Source organism: Terrapene carolina, unplaced genomic scaffold (genome assembly GCF_002925995.2).
Source record: "Terrapene carolina triunguis isolate 2854851 unplaced genomic scaffold, T_m_triunguis-2.0 Scaffold210, whole genome shotgun sequence".
Taxonomy (NCBI): Eukaryota; Metazoa; Chordata; order Testudines; family Emydidae; genus Terrapene; species Terrapene triunguis.
In genome coordinates, this window is record NW_020664561.1 from 48,342,528 (window position 1) to 48,358,589 (window position 16,062).

The window sequence follows — 16,062 nt, forward strand, 5'->3', positions numbered from 1 at the left end:
TTACCTGCTGCTGCTGCTGCCTGCCCCTGCTTCTTTTCAGGCTTCCCACGAACATCTGATTCGCGGGAAGCAGAGGAGGGGGAGGAGCAGGGGGCGGAGCGTTCAGGGGAGGAGAGGAGGGGGAAGTGAGCCGGGGGCGGGGTGGACAGCTGCGGGGCCCTCTTAGGCGCGGGGCCCAATTCAGCCGAATCGGCCTAAAGCCAGCCCTGCCGGCAGCCGCTGCCTGCTGCCGGAGTCTACAAGCCCCGCCCCGCTGCAGGACGCAGCGGAGCGAGACCTCCTCGCTGCCTCTCTGTGTGCCCGGGGCAGGGCTGCGCTGTGCAGGCTCCTGCCAGCCAGGCGGGAGGCCCCATGGGCTGGTGCCGCTGTGCCGGGAGCTCAGCTGCACGCTGGCCCAGGGAGGAAAGGTGAGTGGTGCCGGCGGTGCCGGCTTGCCGCAGTCACCCTCATATAAGGTGACCAGACATCCCGACCAATGTAAGGTCGGGACGCGGGACAAGTTCCTTAAAATCGGGACTGTCCCGATAATATCGGGACGTCTGGTCACCCTAAGTGCTATAGAGGGCAGACAATTTATGAGTTTACCCTGTATAAGCTTTATACAGAGTAAAATGGATTTATTTGGAGTTTGGATCCCATTGGGAACTGGGTGTTGGAGATAAGTGACCTGATGAGCAGTTTTTGGTTAAAGTCTGCAGCTTTGGGGGCGTGGACCAGACCTGGGTCTGTGTTGCAGCAGGCTAGCGTGTCTGGCTCAACAAGGCAGGGTTCTGGAGTCCCAAGCTGGCAGGGAAAATAGGCTCAGAGATAATTCCAACACGTCAGGTGACAGTCCCAAGGGGGTCACAATGCTATTTTGTTTACAAGATACACTAATCAATTAAAGTTAACTTTACTGTTGTACAGTTCAGTTACACCTGTACCATGAAACAAGATTTGGCACTTATGTAAAGCTGTCCATCCTAAAGTATTGAATAGCTTGAACCTCAGAATATCAAAGGCAGTAATGTATATTATCTTAATTTTATAGATGGGGGAACTGAGGGACTTGGTCACCATTTGTGTCAAAGGCAGGATTAGAACATGAGAATTCCTGGCTCTTACAGACATGCTTAGTTTACTGACTCCTGCTGCTTCTCTAGAAATGAGTGAAAAAGGTTACCTGTAACTTCCGGCACAGCAAATTCTACTGTGAACTGAAAACAATGCTGTTCCTACTGATCCACACATGACAGGTTTGATGGTTCTCTCAATCAGCCCCAAAGGGGGGGCGGGTGTGGTTGCTGAAGCAGGAAGTGGAACACACTGTGCCCTTCTCTCTGGGCTGAGGGGAATGTGGACAGTTACGTTCTGCAAATGTAGCAAGAAAAAGGGAGCCAAACTGAGGTTTTTCAGAACAGGTTAGACAAACACCTGTCAGGAGGGACTATGCATAAGTAGACCAGACTCTTAAGCGGCACCTCTCAAAGGTTTGCCAAGAGGCTTCCCTTAAGTGGCCTGATGCTTTGCCCCTTGTTTTGCTCCGCATTCGCGCTCTCCCTAAGGGCAGGTTAGGGCTCAGTCCCTTCGAGATTATGTTTGGAAGGGCATGGCCTATGAATGGTACACCGGTTCTGGCAGGGGAGTGGGAAATGGGGTGTGGCTTCTTATCTCAGTACATGTGCTCTCTGTCTGCTGTTCTTTGTTCTCTCCACAGGTATACCAAAGATTTGCAGCCTCTCCCGCTGGATGCCCCGATCCACTCCTTGCAGCCAGGCGATTTCGTACTCGTTCGGACTTGGAAGGACGAGCCTCTCCAAGAGAAGTGGAAGGGACCTCACACCGTCCTGCTGGTCTCCCATACAGCAGCAAAGGTTGAGGGACACAAGAACTGGATTCATCACTCTCGCCTGAAAGCAGTGCCTGCTCCTGAACGGTGGACCGTCCAGCCTGCAGAGAAGACTGCCAGCGATGATCTGGGACTTAAGCTGTTATTCAGGCGACAATAGTGTCTGCTGGGAATGCCCTGTGATCTCTTTGGACAGTCACAGCGCACTCCCCGCGAGACCTCTGAGCGTTTGTTGTGTTTATTTTCACAGGGCCGGCCTAACCTGGTGGCCTGGTCCCTGTTGTTTTTAATCTGCTTGCTATTGGTAATTGTTATTTTGTGGGTATTTGGGGAATTGTGATTGTTAGGCCCTAGGGTCACCTGCCCAATATGAGTTCAGGTCTAGGGTCTGCCACAGTGGTGCTCTTTGCCATAGAGACACTCCTCTTGTTAACTCCCGTTTCCCCCCAGGCACATGCGGGATGGAAAGGAATCCCTACTAACTTAGAGACAAATACATATGAGTCCCTGAAGGTTTGCTTTGCCCAAGAGTTTAACCTCTCTAACTGCTGGGTATGCTCCCAAATCCCGCACCATGCTGCAGGGTTACCCTGGAGGGTAGTTCCCCAGAATTGGTCAGATATCTGTTGGGGATGGTTCAGTAAGGGGAAAAATGCCTCGGATACCCCCTTGTCACAGAACTGTACCATTGAGTCCCAGTATGCGTTAAGGGACGACCCCTGGAAGCCGCAGGCCAACTCAACGTATATCCCTTCCCCTATTAGGTTGCGGCCAGTGGCCCCTGGTTTGGTGTGCTATCGACAGTTTAAGTCCAGCAATCACACCTGGTTTGCTGGGAATAGCACCTGTCAGTATTATTTATCCCCTGACAGTGACGCTTCCATCCCTGTCTACGTTAAAGGCAAATCCGACTCTACCGCCCGGCTCGGATCGTTGAATGACAGACAAGCAAATAGGTGGAATAGCGGTTATAATGGCTTGGTAGGGAATGGCCACTCCTTTTATATTTGCGGTACCTCTGCCTATAAGTGGCTACCGCATCAGTGGTATGGAAGCTGCTACCTAGGATATCTTGCCCCTCCCCTTCGTGTCTTCCCTAAACTGCCCCCTGGCCGCCCTAGGCAGCATAGATCTTTGTATGCCACCCCAGAGCCCATTACAGAAGGAGACAGATTGGGTATGATCTTTCTCCCATCCTATGGGGTGGGATGACTGGCTCAATTTTATCGTAGGCTCTCTGTGTTTCTCACCAAGTATGCCAATGAGACCTTGGCCATAGAGAAAAGCCTTAACTCAGAGCTTTACCAGCTCCGGTTGCTGTCCCTGCAAAACAGACAGGCTTTAGATTATGTTTTAGCCTCCCAGGGCGGAGTGTGTGTCCTTATTGGGAGTGAATGTTGTACTTATGTCCCAGAAAACTCACAGGACATTAACAAGCACGTCCTGTCAGCCGAACAGGCTTTTGAGCAGTGGAAGGCTCAGGAAAGGGAACCCACAGTTTTTGATTCCCTTTGGGGCTGGTTGCCCAACCTAGGAGGACTGGGAAATAGCCTTGTGCGTCTCCTCCTCACAGGTGTGGTACTGTGCCTGGTCACCCTCCTCCTGATTGCTTGTTTTAAATTGCTCCTCCGTAAGCTTTGTGCCCCCCGTTCCCCAGAAATCCCAGCGTACCCTCTCATTGAGAACCCTAGCTCTATGGCACTCAATCATATCTTCTCTACAGAATATGAGAAAACTCAGCCAAAAGTTTGTTGAGTATTCTCAAAGGAGGGAATTGTTGACGTTATTAGGCCTATATATATATATATATATATATGAACCAAAGTTCTTCCATGTTTAAACTCTGTCCTTCCATGTTTAACTCTAATCGACCTCAAAAGCCAAGGACAGGAATTGGAATGTGTAAATAGCCAGTTACCAATTATGACCTTGCTCATAACCAGGTCCTAAGCAATAATGATGAGGTTTGCATGTTTCTAGCTGGAGGAGGGGTAGTAAACTAAGGGTAAACAGAACCAAATGACTGTTTAGAGGAATGTTACGAACAAGCTGAATGATTTAACGGCTTAAATGTATAAACATGCCTTCGGTAGAGGGGGGGCGGGTGGAGGGGGAGGGAAGGGGGGGGCTTAGTTGTAAAGTATAAGAAGAGAGAAAATGTTTTGTTCTGATGTGCTCGATTTGAGACTTGCCTGTCTCCTTGCACCACTTTGAGATCTCAAATAAACTTTGATTGTTTCTCCACCCCGGTATGTTTATTGGCGCGAAGCACGCCGGGCAACGAACCCCCTGTTGCTGTCCTCGGGCCTCTGTGCCTGCAACACTCCCACACCCCAACCTTTATGATGTTCACCTTAAAAAAAAAAAATTCCCTGGGTGCACACCCTAATGAAATGTGCTGTGCACGCCTATGACTGGGACCACCCTGGACTAAGAGCATCAGCTGCTTTATCTAAGGAGCCGGTGGCCGTGGGGAGCTGTCTCGTGTCTGAGCCCCGCAGCGCTCCCAAGGCCGACGGAGTCCTACGCGCAGCGCAGGGCTGCCGCTGGGGCCTTGAAGCCGGGACAAGGCTGGAGCTATAACAACGCTGTCAGGGGCGGAGGCGCCACCCAGGGTTACAGGGCAATGGCCGCTCGGCTGAGCTGTGACTAGCGTAGGCCTGACGCGGGCCACGCCCGGCAGCGAGCGTCCTGCCTATCTCCGCTGGCAGGGGGCGCCGTGCCGCACAGCCCAGAGCCCGCCGGGGCCCTCGTAGCGCCCAACGCCCCGCCCACTCCCCTCCCCGCGCGGCGCCGACTCACCCGCCCCTCTGCCAGCTCCACGCCGACTTCTCCGCGCCCAGCCGGGCCGCCCTGCTCTCGCGATGTGGCCGGCGCTCTCGCGCCTCCTCCTGCCGCGTCCCTCTCGCGAGATCGCTTCGACAAGATGGCGGCGCGGCCGGGCCGCTGAGCGGAGCGGCCGGAGGTAGGCTGGCTGTCGGCTCCCCTGAGCCTGCTGGGTCCGGGCTGTTTCCGGGGGGGATGCTGACGGGACGGGACTCGCCGCCGCGGCTCTGAGTGCCTCGTCCCCCCGCAGCGGCTCCGGCTCCCCCCGGCTGCGGCGAGTCTGCCCGGCGGGGCCCCCCGGTCCGCGGGGCCGCCGCTGGCGATGACCGGAGAGAAGCTGCGCTCGCTGCGCAGGGACCACAAGCCCAGCAAGGAGGACGGGGACCTGCTGGAGCCTGGCGAAGAGGAGGCGGCGCCCGCGCCCGGAGGCGTCTTCACGGGGGGCCGTGGGGGCAGCGGCAAGGGCGGCCGCGCCGGGGGCCACCGCATCTTCAGCAACCACCACCACCGGCTACAGCTGAAAGGGGCCCCGGCGGCCCCGGCCCCCGCCACCCCGGGGGCAGTCAGCCCCGCCGCGGAGGCCGACAAGTGCCCGGGGCACTTCCCGGTGCACGAGTGTGTCTTCAAGGGGGACGTGAGGCGGCTCTCGGCACTGATCCGCACGCAGGGCATTGGCCAGAAGGACAGTCACGGTGAGTGTTGCCCCGACCCGCGCCTACGGGCAGCAGCCAGAGCCCCGCAGAGATCCTCCTCATCCCAGCTCCCAGGAGAGAGCTGCCCCATCCCGTTCAGAGAGCGCCCACCGCCGCCGTCCCTGTGCTCCGCCCTCGAGCTGCCAGAAGGACAGGCGGGATGACAGTTTTCTTTGGGAATTCCCCCATATTCCAGTGGGTGCATCCTCCCTAACCCAGCCATCCCTGTCATCTACACAGCCAGGGCATCTCCCAGAAAGATGGCCATGAGCAGTGTGCCATAGGTTGCTTCCCAAGTTACTTTCTGGAACCCCCTCATCCAGACCCAAGACATTTGGCCAGAAGGACAGCCACGTCTCCCATTTCTTGGGATTGCACCTCAGAAAAGCAATCGTAGTGGGTTCTTCTTTGAAGCACCCCCAAACGGAGGTCCACACCTGGACATAGTGCAGATGGATTAGTGGGGAGATATTTCTACCCCACGCTGCTTGTAGAGAGACTCCCCCATTCCTTCTTATTTACTTATGCGATTCATTATCTTCGCTTCCATTTCCTTCCCTTGTGGAAAAACCTTTCCATATGTGAAACTACAGGATCAGTCAGAAAGATGACAGTGAGTTTCTTAACCCCCCCCCCCCGCATATACTCTAGGGGGCGATTCTTTATTCAGAGACCCTGTGACATTACATAGGGTACAATCTGAACTGATAAACAGCTGTCCCCTCTCAGTTCTCTAACCTGGGGTGCCTTTTACACTGCTTTGCTGGTCTGGTCCTGGTCTGGTCACACTAAGGCTTTGTCTATGCTGCGCACCTTTTAGCGACAAGGCTGTGCCACTACAGCTGTGCAGCTAAAAGGCATGCAGTGTAGCCACTGTTTGTCAGCAGGAGAGCTGTCCCGCCGACAACAAACTTCCACCCCCTACAAGCGACAGTAGCTTTGTCGGCAGGCCCTGTTCACGCCACTGTTCACAGCTTTTCATCAGCAAAACTTTTGTTGTTGGGGGGGGCGGGGGGAAGGATTTTTATTTCACACCCCTGAACAATAAAAGTCTTTGTTCAGTTTCCAGTGTCGACAAAGTCATCGCCTCCCTCATGTAAATTATACTGCAAGACTGCTACAGTCAGTAACCCTTGAATCACACTGTAGAGCAACACCAGCAAATTCCCAGCCCCAGACTTTCCCCTAGAAATGTACCTCTTGTACTGCCCAGCACTGTCCTGGATAATACAAGTTCATATAAAGTCCATAATTTTATTAATAGAAAATGATATGCACAAATCCTGTTATTCCAAATGGAGCTTCCCAAACACACTTGTCTAGATAAAACAATAAAACAAGTTCATTAACTAGAGAAAGATAGATTTTAAGTGAGTATAAGTAATGAAGCATAACAATCAGTATTAGTTAGAAGAAAATAAAAGTAAATCTCAACTAATGCCAAATTTAACAAGCTAGAGTGAATTCAAAACAAAGGTCTCTCTCACCACATGTTTTAGCATTCTTACTGGCTGAATCTTTCAGTCAGGATCCCTCCACCAATCCAAAGCTGTTTCCTTTGTTCTTCAGGTGGTGTGGATGCCGGGGATAGAGAAAAAGGAGGAATAATTTGGGGCATCTCCTCTCTCTACCTCTTTCTCTTCTTTGAGAATCATCTCTTGCTGTGGTTCAGGAGACAGACAGCCTATGTGGATGGGGAAACCCCAGCTGTTCCTTTGTCAAGATGTAGATTTTCACCCACATCCTCTTTCCTGCCAAAGAATGGCCACTTAACCAAGTGGTGGTCCATTTGGTTTTGCTGACACCTGGCTGAGGCATTGGATAGCCTTTTGTCTCTGGGAAACTGGTTTGTGGCTGCTTCCCCCCAGACTTGGAACATGTTGAGTAATAGCATACAGAGGAATCCTGTAACTTTACATGCAGTATTGCCACACACACTTTACCTGGACAATAATGATCAGCAAGTTGAGTTTCCAAATGATACCTCACAAGGCATACTTTGCACCAAATTTATTATAGTTCTGTAAAAGAGGGGAACATTGGAGTACAGCTGTCACACACCAACTTTAAGGAGCAGTGGGATTGGGACAGTCCAGAATTTGGAGGAGAATCCTGGGATATTGCTTCCCTAGGAGGTCTTTTTCTCATCCAGAACCACTGGATTGGCCAGAATCCATGGGGTTGAGTAGAAGAATAATCACTGCCAGTTCTTCTTACTGGACCACTCTCTCCCTGTGGTGAGGCCCTCATCATCTTGTCTACCCCATTTATAGTGAATTCCTTTCAAGATTTCCTATTCCAGTTTGTCAGGATAGATCCTTTGGGGCAGATTCTTTCCTACTTCTAATCCAAGTGGATTCCCTGACACTATTCTTCTGCTATCTCTATTTGTGGTAGTCTTGTGTGGAACCTGGCAGTTAGGGATGGACTCGCTTACTATGATTTTTCTATCTCTTTGCAAAAGTAGGATTCATTCTCTTCCTCCCCCTCTCTCTGCCCCACAACAGCAGAGAGTGAAGCCTTTCATCCTGAAACTCTTGATGTAAGCGCAGTTTAGTGAGTTGCATTGTAGTGTAAGGTTGGAAAAGCTTCCAATATGTAACATATTTTCACATGTTCATAACTTGCTGATGTTCTATGTTTGTGCAAATTCACCTCTGGACATAGAGCAGTTTTGGCTGGGGAAAAACTTTAAAATAGTCATAAGTGATTGAAAAATCACTTCCACACATGCTCTAAGACTTGAGTGGAAGGATTTGGGCAGAGTTTTTCCCCAGCTGAAAGACACTCTGGATGAGTGATTGTAACGTAAACTCTTGCACATAACAGTTCTCCAAAAATATTCTTTGAAGTTATGGGTAGGAAAAAAGAGGATATGTGGGGGGAAATATGAGGATTTCTCTTTTAATGCAAGTGTAGGGCCTGTAACTTGTGATGTACACTTTACAAATTCTAAATTTTGTTTTTAAATAAAAAAAATCTTTCCTTTGCTATGATACAGCTATCATAATGTAAACAAATGTGCTACTGCCCTACTAATGTAGCCTAATAGAATATGGTTTCTAGCTGTATAATAGTGGCAAAGGTGAAGGCTTGCCTCCTTCCCTAATTCATAAGGTTTGAACTTTCAAAGCCTGATCAAGGTCCTTTAAATTATTATCATCTTAAACCTGAAGGGTTCCGATTAAATAAATAGAGGATAAAACTGGAAAAATGTGAGGGGCAGGGGAGAAGGGGAAGGGATCTGCCTGCACTTCCAAGGTCTGCAGGTGCCTACAGGGAGGGTGACTCTACATATACAAATTTTAAGGTACAACTTTATTCAGCCTTACAGACTCTAGGTAACTTTCTTTCTGGTTCCTTGGACGGTTGTGTAAGATAGGTTTTACTATTCCAAAAGAGCTTCATTTGTTGTCAGAAGCTTGTTGTTTTATGGCTGTTTTTATATGCATTGTCGCATCATGTTAAGGGAAAAGATGGATTTTTGTGCTGAACTGCTCCATTAATTTGGTTTTTAGACTCCAGCATTTTCATAATAGTGAATCAAAAGTGTACGAACACTTGCAGCTAGAGCCTTTGAATCTCTACTTGTACAGGTGCTGGATTTTGCTTATGTGCTTATAAAAATGTTTTATGCATGCAAACTCTGGAACCTAAAACATGCATATGCACTAGTGCTAGCTTGGATGAGCCCCCAATGAAAGTCTGATCCTAAATGTGCAAAGAATCAATATCTAGTGAACTTCAGTCTCTTAATTTGGTCTATCATCAGTTGTTTTATGATGACAGGTTGCAAACTAATTTGATTTTGCTCTTTCCGAACTCTTACACTAATACACACAACAGCCACTTGAAGTTTACATAATCATTTAAGTAGCTGTTAGTACAAATTAACTTATCTTAAAAGTTTATGCATGTCAGACCCTTAATAGTTGTAAAACTATAAATGATCCAGTAGCTTATTCTCCAAAGCTCGCAATATTAATTAGAACTTGTGGCATCAGATGCATGGTTTACATGACAATTTTTACGATACACTAAGGTGGTGGCTGGAAAAATAAAGTGTGGAATGAGAATGAACCTGATGATTGATAATCTGTATTTTCCATAAGTAACTGAGCCTGAAGAGGAGCTCTGTAAGCTCAAAAGCTTGTCTGACTCACCAACAGAAGTTGGTCCAATAAAAGATATTACCTCACCCACCTTGTCTCTCTAATATCCTGGTATCACTACAGTTACAACAATACTTTGTCACGTGTTTGGTATTTCATTCTCTTCCAAACATACCTCCTCCTTCTTCTAAATTGCATCAAGTCCAAGGATGTTGCATGAGGCTCCTCCTTCCTTATTTATATATACTACATCGGGGTGGGCAAACTATGGCCCATGGGCCAGATCCGGCCCCTCGGGGCTTTGGATCCGGCCCGGGGGATTGCCCCCTATGGCGCTGTAGGCCCTGCGCCACTCTCAGAAGCGTCCGGCACCATGTCCTTGCGGCCCCCAGGTGGGGGGGCAGAGGGCTCTTTGCGTTGCTCTTGCCTCCAGGCACGGCCCCCCGCAGCTCCCATTGGCCGGGAACAGGGAACCACGGCCAATGGGAGTTTCGGGGGAGGTACCTGAAGGCGCGGCAAGGGTAGCACAAGCGGAGCCCTCCGTCCCCTTCCCTCCCCCAGGGGCCGCAGCGCTTCCTGGAGCGGCGGGGGGCCAGGGCCAGGGCAGGCGTGCAGGGAGCCTACCCTGGCCCGGTGCGCGCTGCTGCCACCCCAGAGCCGCTTTAGGTAAGCGGTGCCGGGCTGGAGCCCGAACCCCGCCTGCAGCCCACCCCCCCAACTCCCTGCCCTAAGCCCCCTGCCTGCACCTCGCATCCCTCCTGCACCCCAACTCCCTGCCCTGAGCTCCCTCGTACACCCTGCACCCCTCCTGCACCCCACCCCTTTCCTGAGCTCCCCACTGCACCCTGCACCCCAACCCCTTGCCCTGATCACCCTGCCACACCCCATACCCTTCCTGCACCCCAAGCCCCTGCCCTGAGCCCCCTCTTGCAGTCCACACCCCTCCTGCACCCCAACCCCCTTTCCTGAGCCCCCTCATACACCTTGCACCCCTTCTCTGCCCTAATCCCTTGCCCTGAGCCCCTTCCTGCACACCGCACCCCTTCCCACACCCCGCACTCCCTCCCACACCCCAACCCGCTGCCATGCATTCAATTTCCCCACCCACATGTGACCCTCTGCTCAAAAAGTTTGCCCACCCCTGTACTACATTGTACTACTTTCATTTCCTCTTTTTGTATTACTCCAGTAATAAGCTGCTTAGTCTCTGTCCCTTGTGTGTATGTAGTCTCAATCACTGTAAAAAGCAAGGTCTTACAGCCTTTTACAGTAACTTCCTATTTCATAAGTGACTTGCTTGGTGCTTCTATTATAGAATGGATTCTGTTATAAAATGGGTTCCCTTACAATACAGATTTTACGATAGTGATGCATATGTTAGTGCTCTAATAGTATTAAATCAAAATTCCTTACAGTGAAGTATCATAAAAAGCTGGTTTTAGTTTTGTCATAATTTATGGTGTACAAAATGTCTTTCTGGCTGAGTAAGAAAAGTTAATCTTACTACATGGCTCTTACATATGGTTTCTGATTGCTACTAATTTTGCATTAGAATTTCTAAAAACGGGTAAAATTTTAGACTTTTAGTTATCAACTATAGTTGTAATTTAATTTAGTTGTAATTAGATTGTAGCAATCCTAACACAATTTTTTTAAAATCTATATTATAGCTTCCCTAGACATAGTACACACTGATACTTGATAATACTCTTGAAGCCTTATTTTCAGTGCCATAATTAATAAACCTAAGGTGACTGGCACATTTAATATGGAGTTCAATAAGACTTCAAGACTGTTGTATGTTAGGATTGCCTGTTTCCATTTATCTGGAATTCTGTTTTGATTTTTTAATTCAAATTCCATGGATACTACTAATTAGATTGTAAGGCTGAGACTTTTTGCAATTTACTGGTACTAGGAGACACCTAGGAGAATTTTGTGTGCTGTAAAACAATTTTGGCATTTTATCAGTTTGAGACTTAAATTTACCCCTGGTGGAATTTAATTCCATTCCGACAAACCAAAGTCAGGCCCTGTAGGTTTCTTAGATTAGGCTAATGAACTGGCTAGTGGAGGTGCTCTGCAAAAAGTTGTGCCCTGGTTGGTTTTCAGTGATAATCTGTTACAAACTAGTCACTCGTAGTTCGTACTGGAATAGTTATTCTCCTTTTTTAGGGGTGAGAAAATATTTGTTAGACACCTTTCCATTAAAACATTGTTCTAAGCGTGTATGGTGACTGGGTGCAATTTCCATCTTGACCTTTACTTTCTTTAGTTCTTCTATGGGCTGTAGATACAAAAATCCTTGATTGTACTATCTTTCCACTGTTCATGCTGAAATCAAACTGAATTCTTAGTTTCTTTAAGGTCATTTCTTTAAGTCTCACACCTCATCCTGTTTTGATCAGGTCATCATTTAAATGTGTTCACTCTTTTTGATACAGAGCTGAAGTATTTTAGTTCCTGGGACTCAAAACTTGCTTCTTGCTTTTTTTAATGCCCTAGTGGGAAACTTATCTCATCTGCATCTATTGAGTTTTAGGATCCATTGATTGCTGAGTTATCCTCTGCTTCTCATTTTGTTTTCAGATCTTTTAGGCTTAATTTTGCGTAAGAAATGCATATTTGGGGCAAGGGAGGGAGAAACAGGATCTCTTGGGTTAATTACGCCCTTTGGGGCAGGGACAGTCACTTTTGTGTCTGTACAGTGTTGAGTACAATAGGGACAAAACTAGCTGTGGCCTTCAGGTGCTACCACAATATAAATGTGGTATAAATCTCCTTTCAACCCTAGGTGAGGTCTTTCCTGGTCAGAATTGAGGCACACTGACTGGGAAGCATGGAAAAAGTTTGCCATTTCCTGTACTGAACTTGTTTTGTGGTGAACAAAATAGAAGACTTCAGCTCTTAGGACTACCACCCAGAACCTGGCATGAACACTTACATTCAGGCAATAGCAAGTGCATAATTTTACACAACTTCTTGCTGTTATGTAAAGCCTTTTTGCAAGTAAAACCTTAGCACGTGCATTAGCTTTTGGTTTATTTTTGGTCTTCCTTGCTCTCTTGGCTGTTTCTACAATGTTTATAGCTTATTCAGAACCCCATCACTCAATTTTAATAAGTCAGTTTGTTTTTTGTATCATTCCATTAGTCATATGATTGAACTTGCTTTGGAATGGCAAATGAGTACAAAATTTTCTTGCTATCTTTTCAAGCTGTCTCAACCTTAGTGCCCCTACCGGCATAATCTGGTCCAGGGCCAGCCATGTCTTTTGATATCACACTTTTGAAATACTACTCTACTCCACTGCCTCTTCTCTTGTGCCCTCTTCAAACCAATTAATCACCACAGCCCCATTTTAGAGTATCCTGTGATAATTATGTAGAAGATGCTCCAGTATTTGTAACATTTAAAAAAGCACTTTTGTCTGATTTCGTTCATTTACTAGTGCTGTGTGGATAATATGGTATTATGAATTCTTAATTCCAAACTAAAGCATTTTTCAAGTAAATATTCCTCACACTTTTAAGCAGTATGTTCACATCCTTAAATAAGTTTAGGAAACTAGCACTCTAACCTAATGGGCTTGATTTAAAAAATAAAAGATGGGAGGGTTAGTTAAGGCCCTCAAAATTTGGCCATATATCAGCATATTTTTGAATGATAAGGTGTTAGTACCATGGCTTTTTAAAAACAAATTCTCAACTGTTGTTCAGTGTGGAAGATTCCTATGCCAGCAGGCTCCTATCCCATCTTCAAGCAACCCCTTTTCAATTTATAGTAGTAAAATAATGTTCTGTTTGTGCACTTCATCTAATGTTCTACATTGTTAGGCGGGTATCTATATAATTTTTTTACAATGTAACTTGCATTTCTTGCTTTTATACTACCTTTCCATTTGCTTTCACTCTTCTCATAATAGACCATAATGTTTCTTCATTACCTTCTGTGTCTTCGTATGTTGTGCTTTGTACTGTTTCCTCATTTTCCCCTTACTTATCTCCTTCATGACTCTCCCCCTCTACCAAACTTTTTCTAACTTATCCCATCAGTGTTCCCTCTCCCTCCATGCTCCTCTACTCACAGAAACATAGGCCAGGCATCTAATAGACTGAAGACTAAGGACCAATGTGAAAGAATGGTGGCCTTGTTGTTCAGAGGCAATGCCCAGGTGAGAAGCCAAGATATTTTTCTGAACAAATTGCAGTCAAAGGTGAGGGTACTGGGATTCCTATTAGAGTACTGTTCCTGGATTTTGCTTAAGGAGCTTCAGCCTCTGTCTGATAAATTGGCTGCTGGGGAAAAAGGAGAACTTCCTCTTTTCTTACCCCAGACTTTCCTCACACTAGAACCTCCTGACTTTTGTAATGACAGTTGAGAATCTGTTACTTTACCTCTCCTCTAGCTTCCTGGCTAACGTAATGTGTGTATCTCATTTTTTCCTTGTCGTCCCTCATCTGTCATATCAACCTGTTCTATTGTCTTATAGTTGGTCTGCAAGAGCTTTGGGGCAGGGACCCCGCTTGTTATGTTCTTGTACAGTGCCTAGCACAGTCCTGGTCTCCGACTGAGGCTCCTTGGCACTAGCACAATTCAAATAATAAATAAGAGCAATACTCTACTCTTCCATGATCTTTTAATTTATTTTTTTAAGTCCCTTTTCCTGCTGACTATTTCCAGTGACTGCATCTGTTGCTGAGAGCTTTCCCAGTCACCGGTAGAGTGAATTTGGTCAGAGTTCTGAATAGCACTTATGAAAAGTAGTAAGGCTCTGGTTAGTTTTCATTTTGTTATAGGTTGGCAAAGTGCTGAGACCTATCCCAGGCATTGGAGCTCTGCCTGTGTGCAGACTGGGAAGTCAATTTTCTGTAAGTGAGTATATGCTTGGTTCACATTTGGAAGAATTTTTGGAATCATAAGGCTTAATATTCTAAATGAAAAATTTAGATTCTACAGAAGCTGATGGTATTTGTACGGAAAAGATTCCTACTCACCACAGGTGCATAGGTGAGTGGACTTTTAAATCCCTGCTCACTCCTGACTCATATTTTATTTATTTTTTTAGATCACTTGTGTTGGATTGTGATGTTAAACTTATTCTATTGTAGAATGGCTACTTCCTTGTGTGAGGTCACATAATTAAGTGACCATTTCCTGCATTCTGCAGAGATCATAGTTTGGTGCAAAAATATTCTTATAATAAGTGATTGTTAGCTTGGCTGTTGTGAGTTGATATTGCATAAGGAACTAGGACATACCAGTCTGAGATGCTGTTAGTGACCTAGAGAGAGGAATGGTTTTCACAGCACATCTTTTTGACTGATTCATGAAGTTGCATTTATGACCTCTCTGTTGGTGACTGTTCACCTGTCTGGGCCAGAGATTTTATGATGTCTGCTTTAAAGCCATAGGTATGAAGCTATTGACTTAGTGCCTAGAGCAGGGGTTGGCAACCTTTCAGAAGTGGTGTGCCGAGTCTTCATTTATTCACTCTAATTTAAGGTTTCGCGTGCCAGTAATACATTTTAATGTTTTTAGAAAGTCTCTTTCTATAAGTCTATAATATATAACTAAACTATTGTTGTATATAAAGTAAACAAGATTTTTAAAATGTTTAAGAAGCTTCATTTAAAATTAAATTAAAATGCAGAGCCCCCCGGACCAGTGGCCAGGACCCGGGCAGTGAGAGTGCCACTGAAAATCAGCTTGCGTGCCACCTTTGGCACGCGTGCCATAGGTTGCCTACCCCTGGCCTAGAGAGAGGCTATGAATTTTTGGGGTTATTTCTTACAAAAGTATACCAAGAAATTATATCACTTCCTTGCGTATGGTGCTAGCACTTTCTGTTTTCTGCAGTGCTGCTTTAAAGTGACAAGTGCACCCAGACTTACGCATAGTTACAAGAAATGCAAGTTTACTGTTTCTATTAGTTTTTAGTTTCAATAAAAAAATTTGCTAAAAATCAATAGAATAGTTAACGGTATGCAGTTAAATGGAAAAATATAGCAACATTAGGTTGCACAAATAAAATCAGTCAGGGAATTCAGAAGGTAAGGTTCCAATACATTAACCCAGAAGAACAATGTTCTGTATAATTCATGGTACATACTTCATGACAGAGCTACAAAATATACTACATGTTGTGATCCAGGGGCCTCTTGATGCCATTTGGCAGAGGGGACGGGGTGCATAGAGTTTTACAGGGATCCTACTAGATCAGGGATATGCATAATAATTCACCAAAGGGTGTTATGTGAAGTTTCTACTGTGAGCCAGTAGCCCGCTGGTTGTCATAATAATTTCAAAATGTATGTATAGATAATATTTAAGAAATTGTATATCTCTACTGGAAATTATGTTCTCTAAACCTTTTGAGTTGAGGCAGGTAAACAGAAGGTGACATGTGTAAGACTATCCCCTACCTGGAAGGAGCCAATAGACACTTACCTCCCTATGTGGATATTGTATGTTTGCATTCAGATTCAAAATGCTAATCAAGAGGAAGTTTACAGGAAGAAATAAAACAGTGGGATGGTATCTTGTTTATGAGTAAAGGCAATGGATTGTTGGAGTATATGTGGGGTGCAGAGGTACCCCCTGG

General features: G+C 46.5%; 1 protein-coding gene across 1 annotated transcript in view; it reads right to left on the reverse strand.

The window, feature by feature from the left end:
* Positions 1 to 5,338, reverse strand: part of LOC113407231 (cystathionine gamma-lyase-like) — a 72,517-nt gene extending 67,179 nt beyond the window's left edge. Inside the window, exons 1-2 of the mRNA XM_026655468.2 lie at positions 4,631 to 5,338; positions 1,163 to 1,350 (exon numbers count right to left, since the gene is read on the reverse strand). Of these exons, the coding sequence (XP_026511253.2) occupies positions 1,163 to 1,350; positions 4,631 to 5,326 (884 nt within the window). The 5' untranslated portion in view covers positions 5,327 to 5,338. The remainder of the gene's footprint in view (positions 1 to 1,162; positions 1,351 to 4,630) is intronic.
* Positions 5,339 to 16,062: the final 10,724 nt, after the last annotated feature.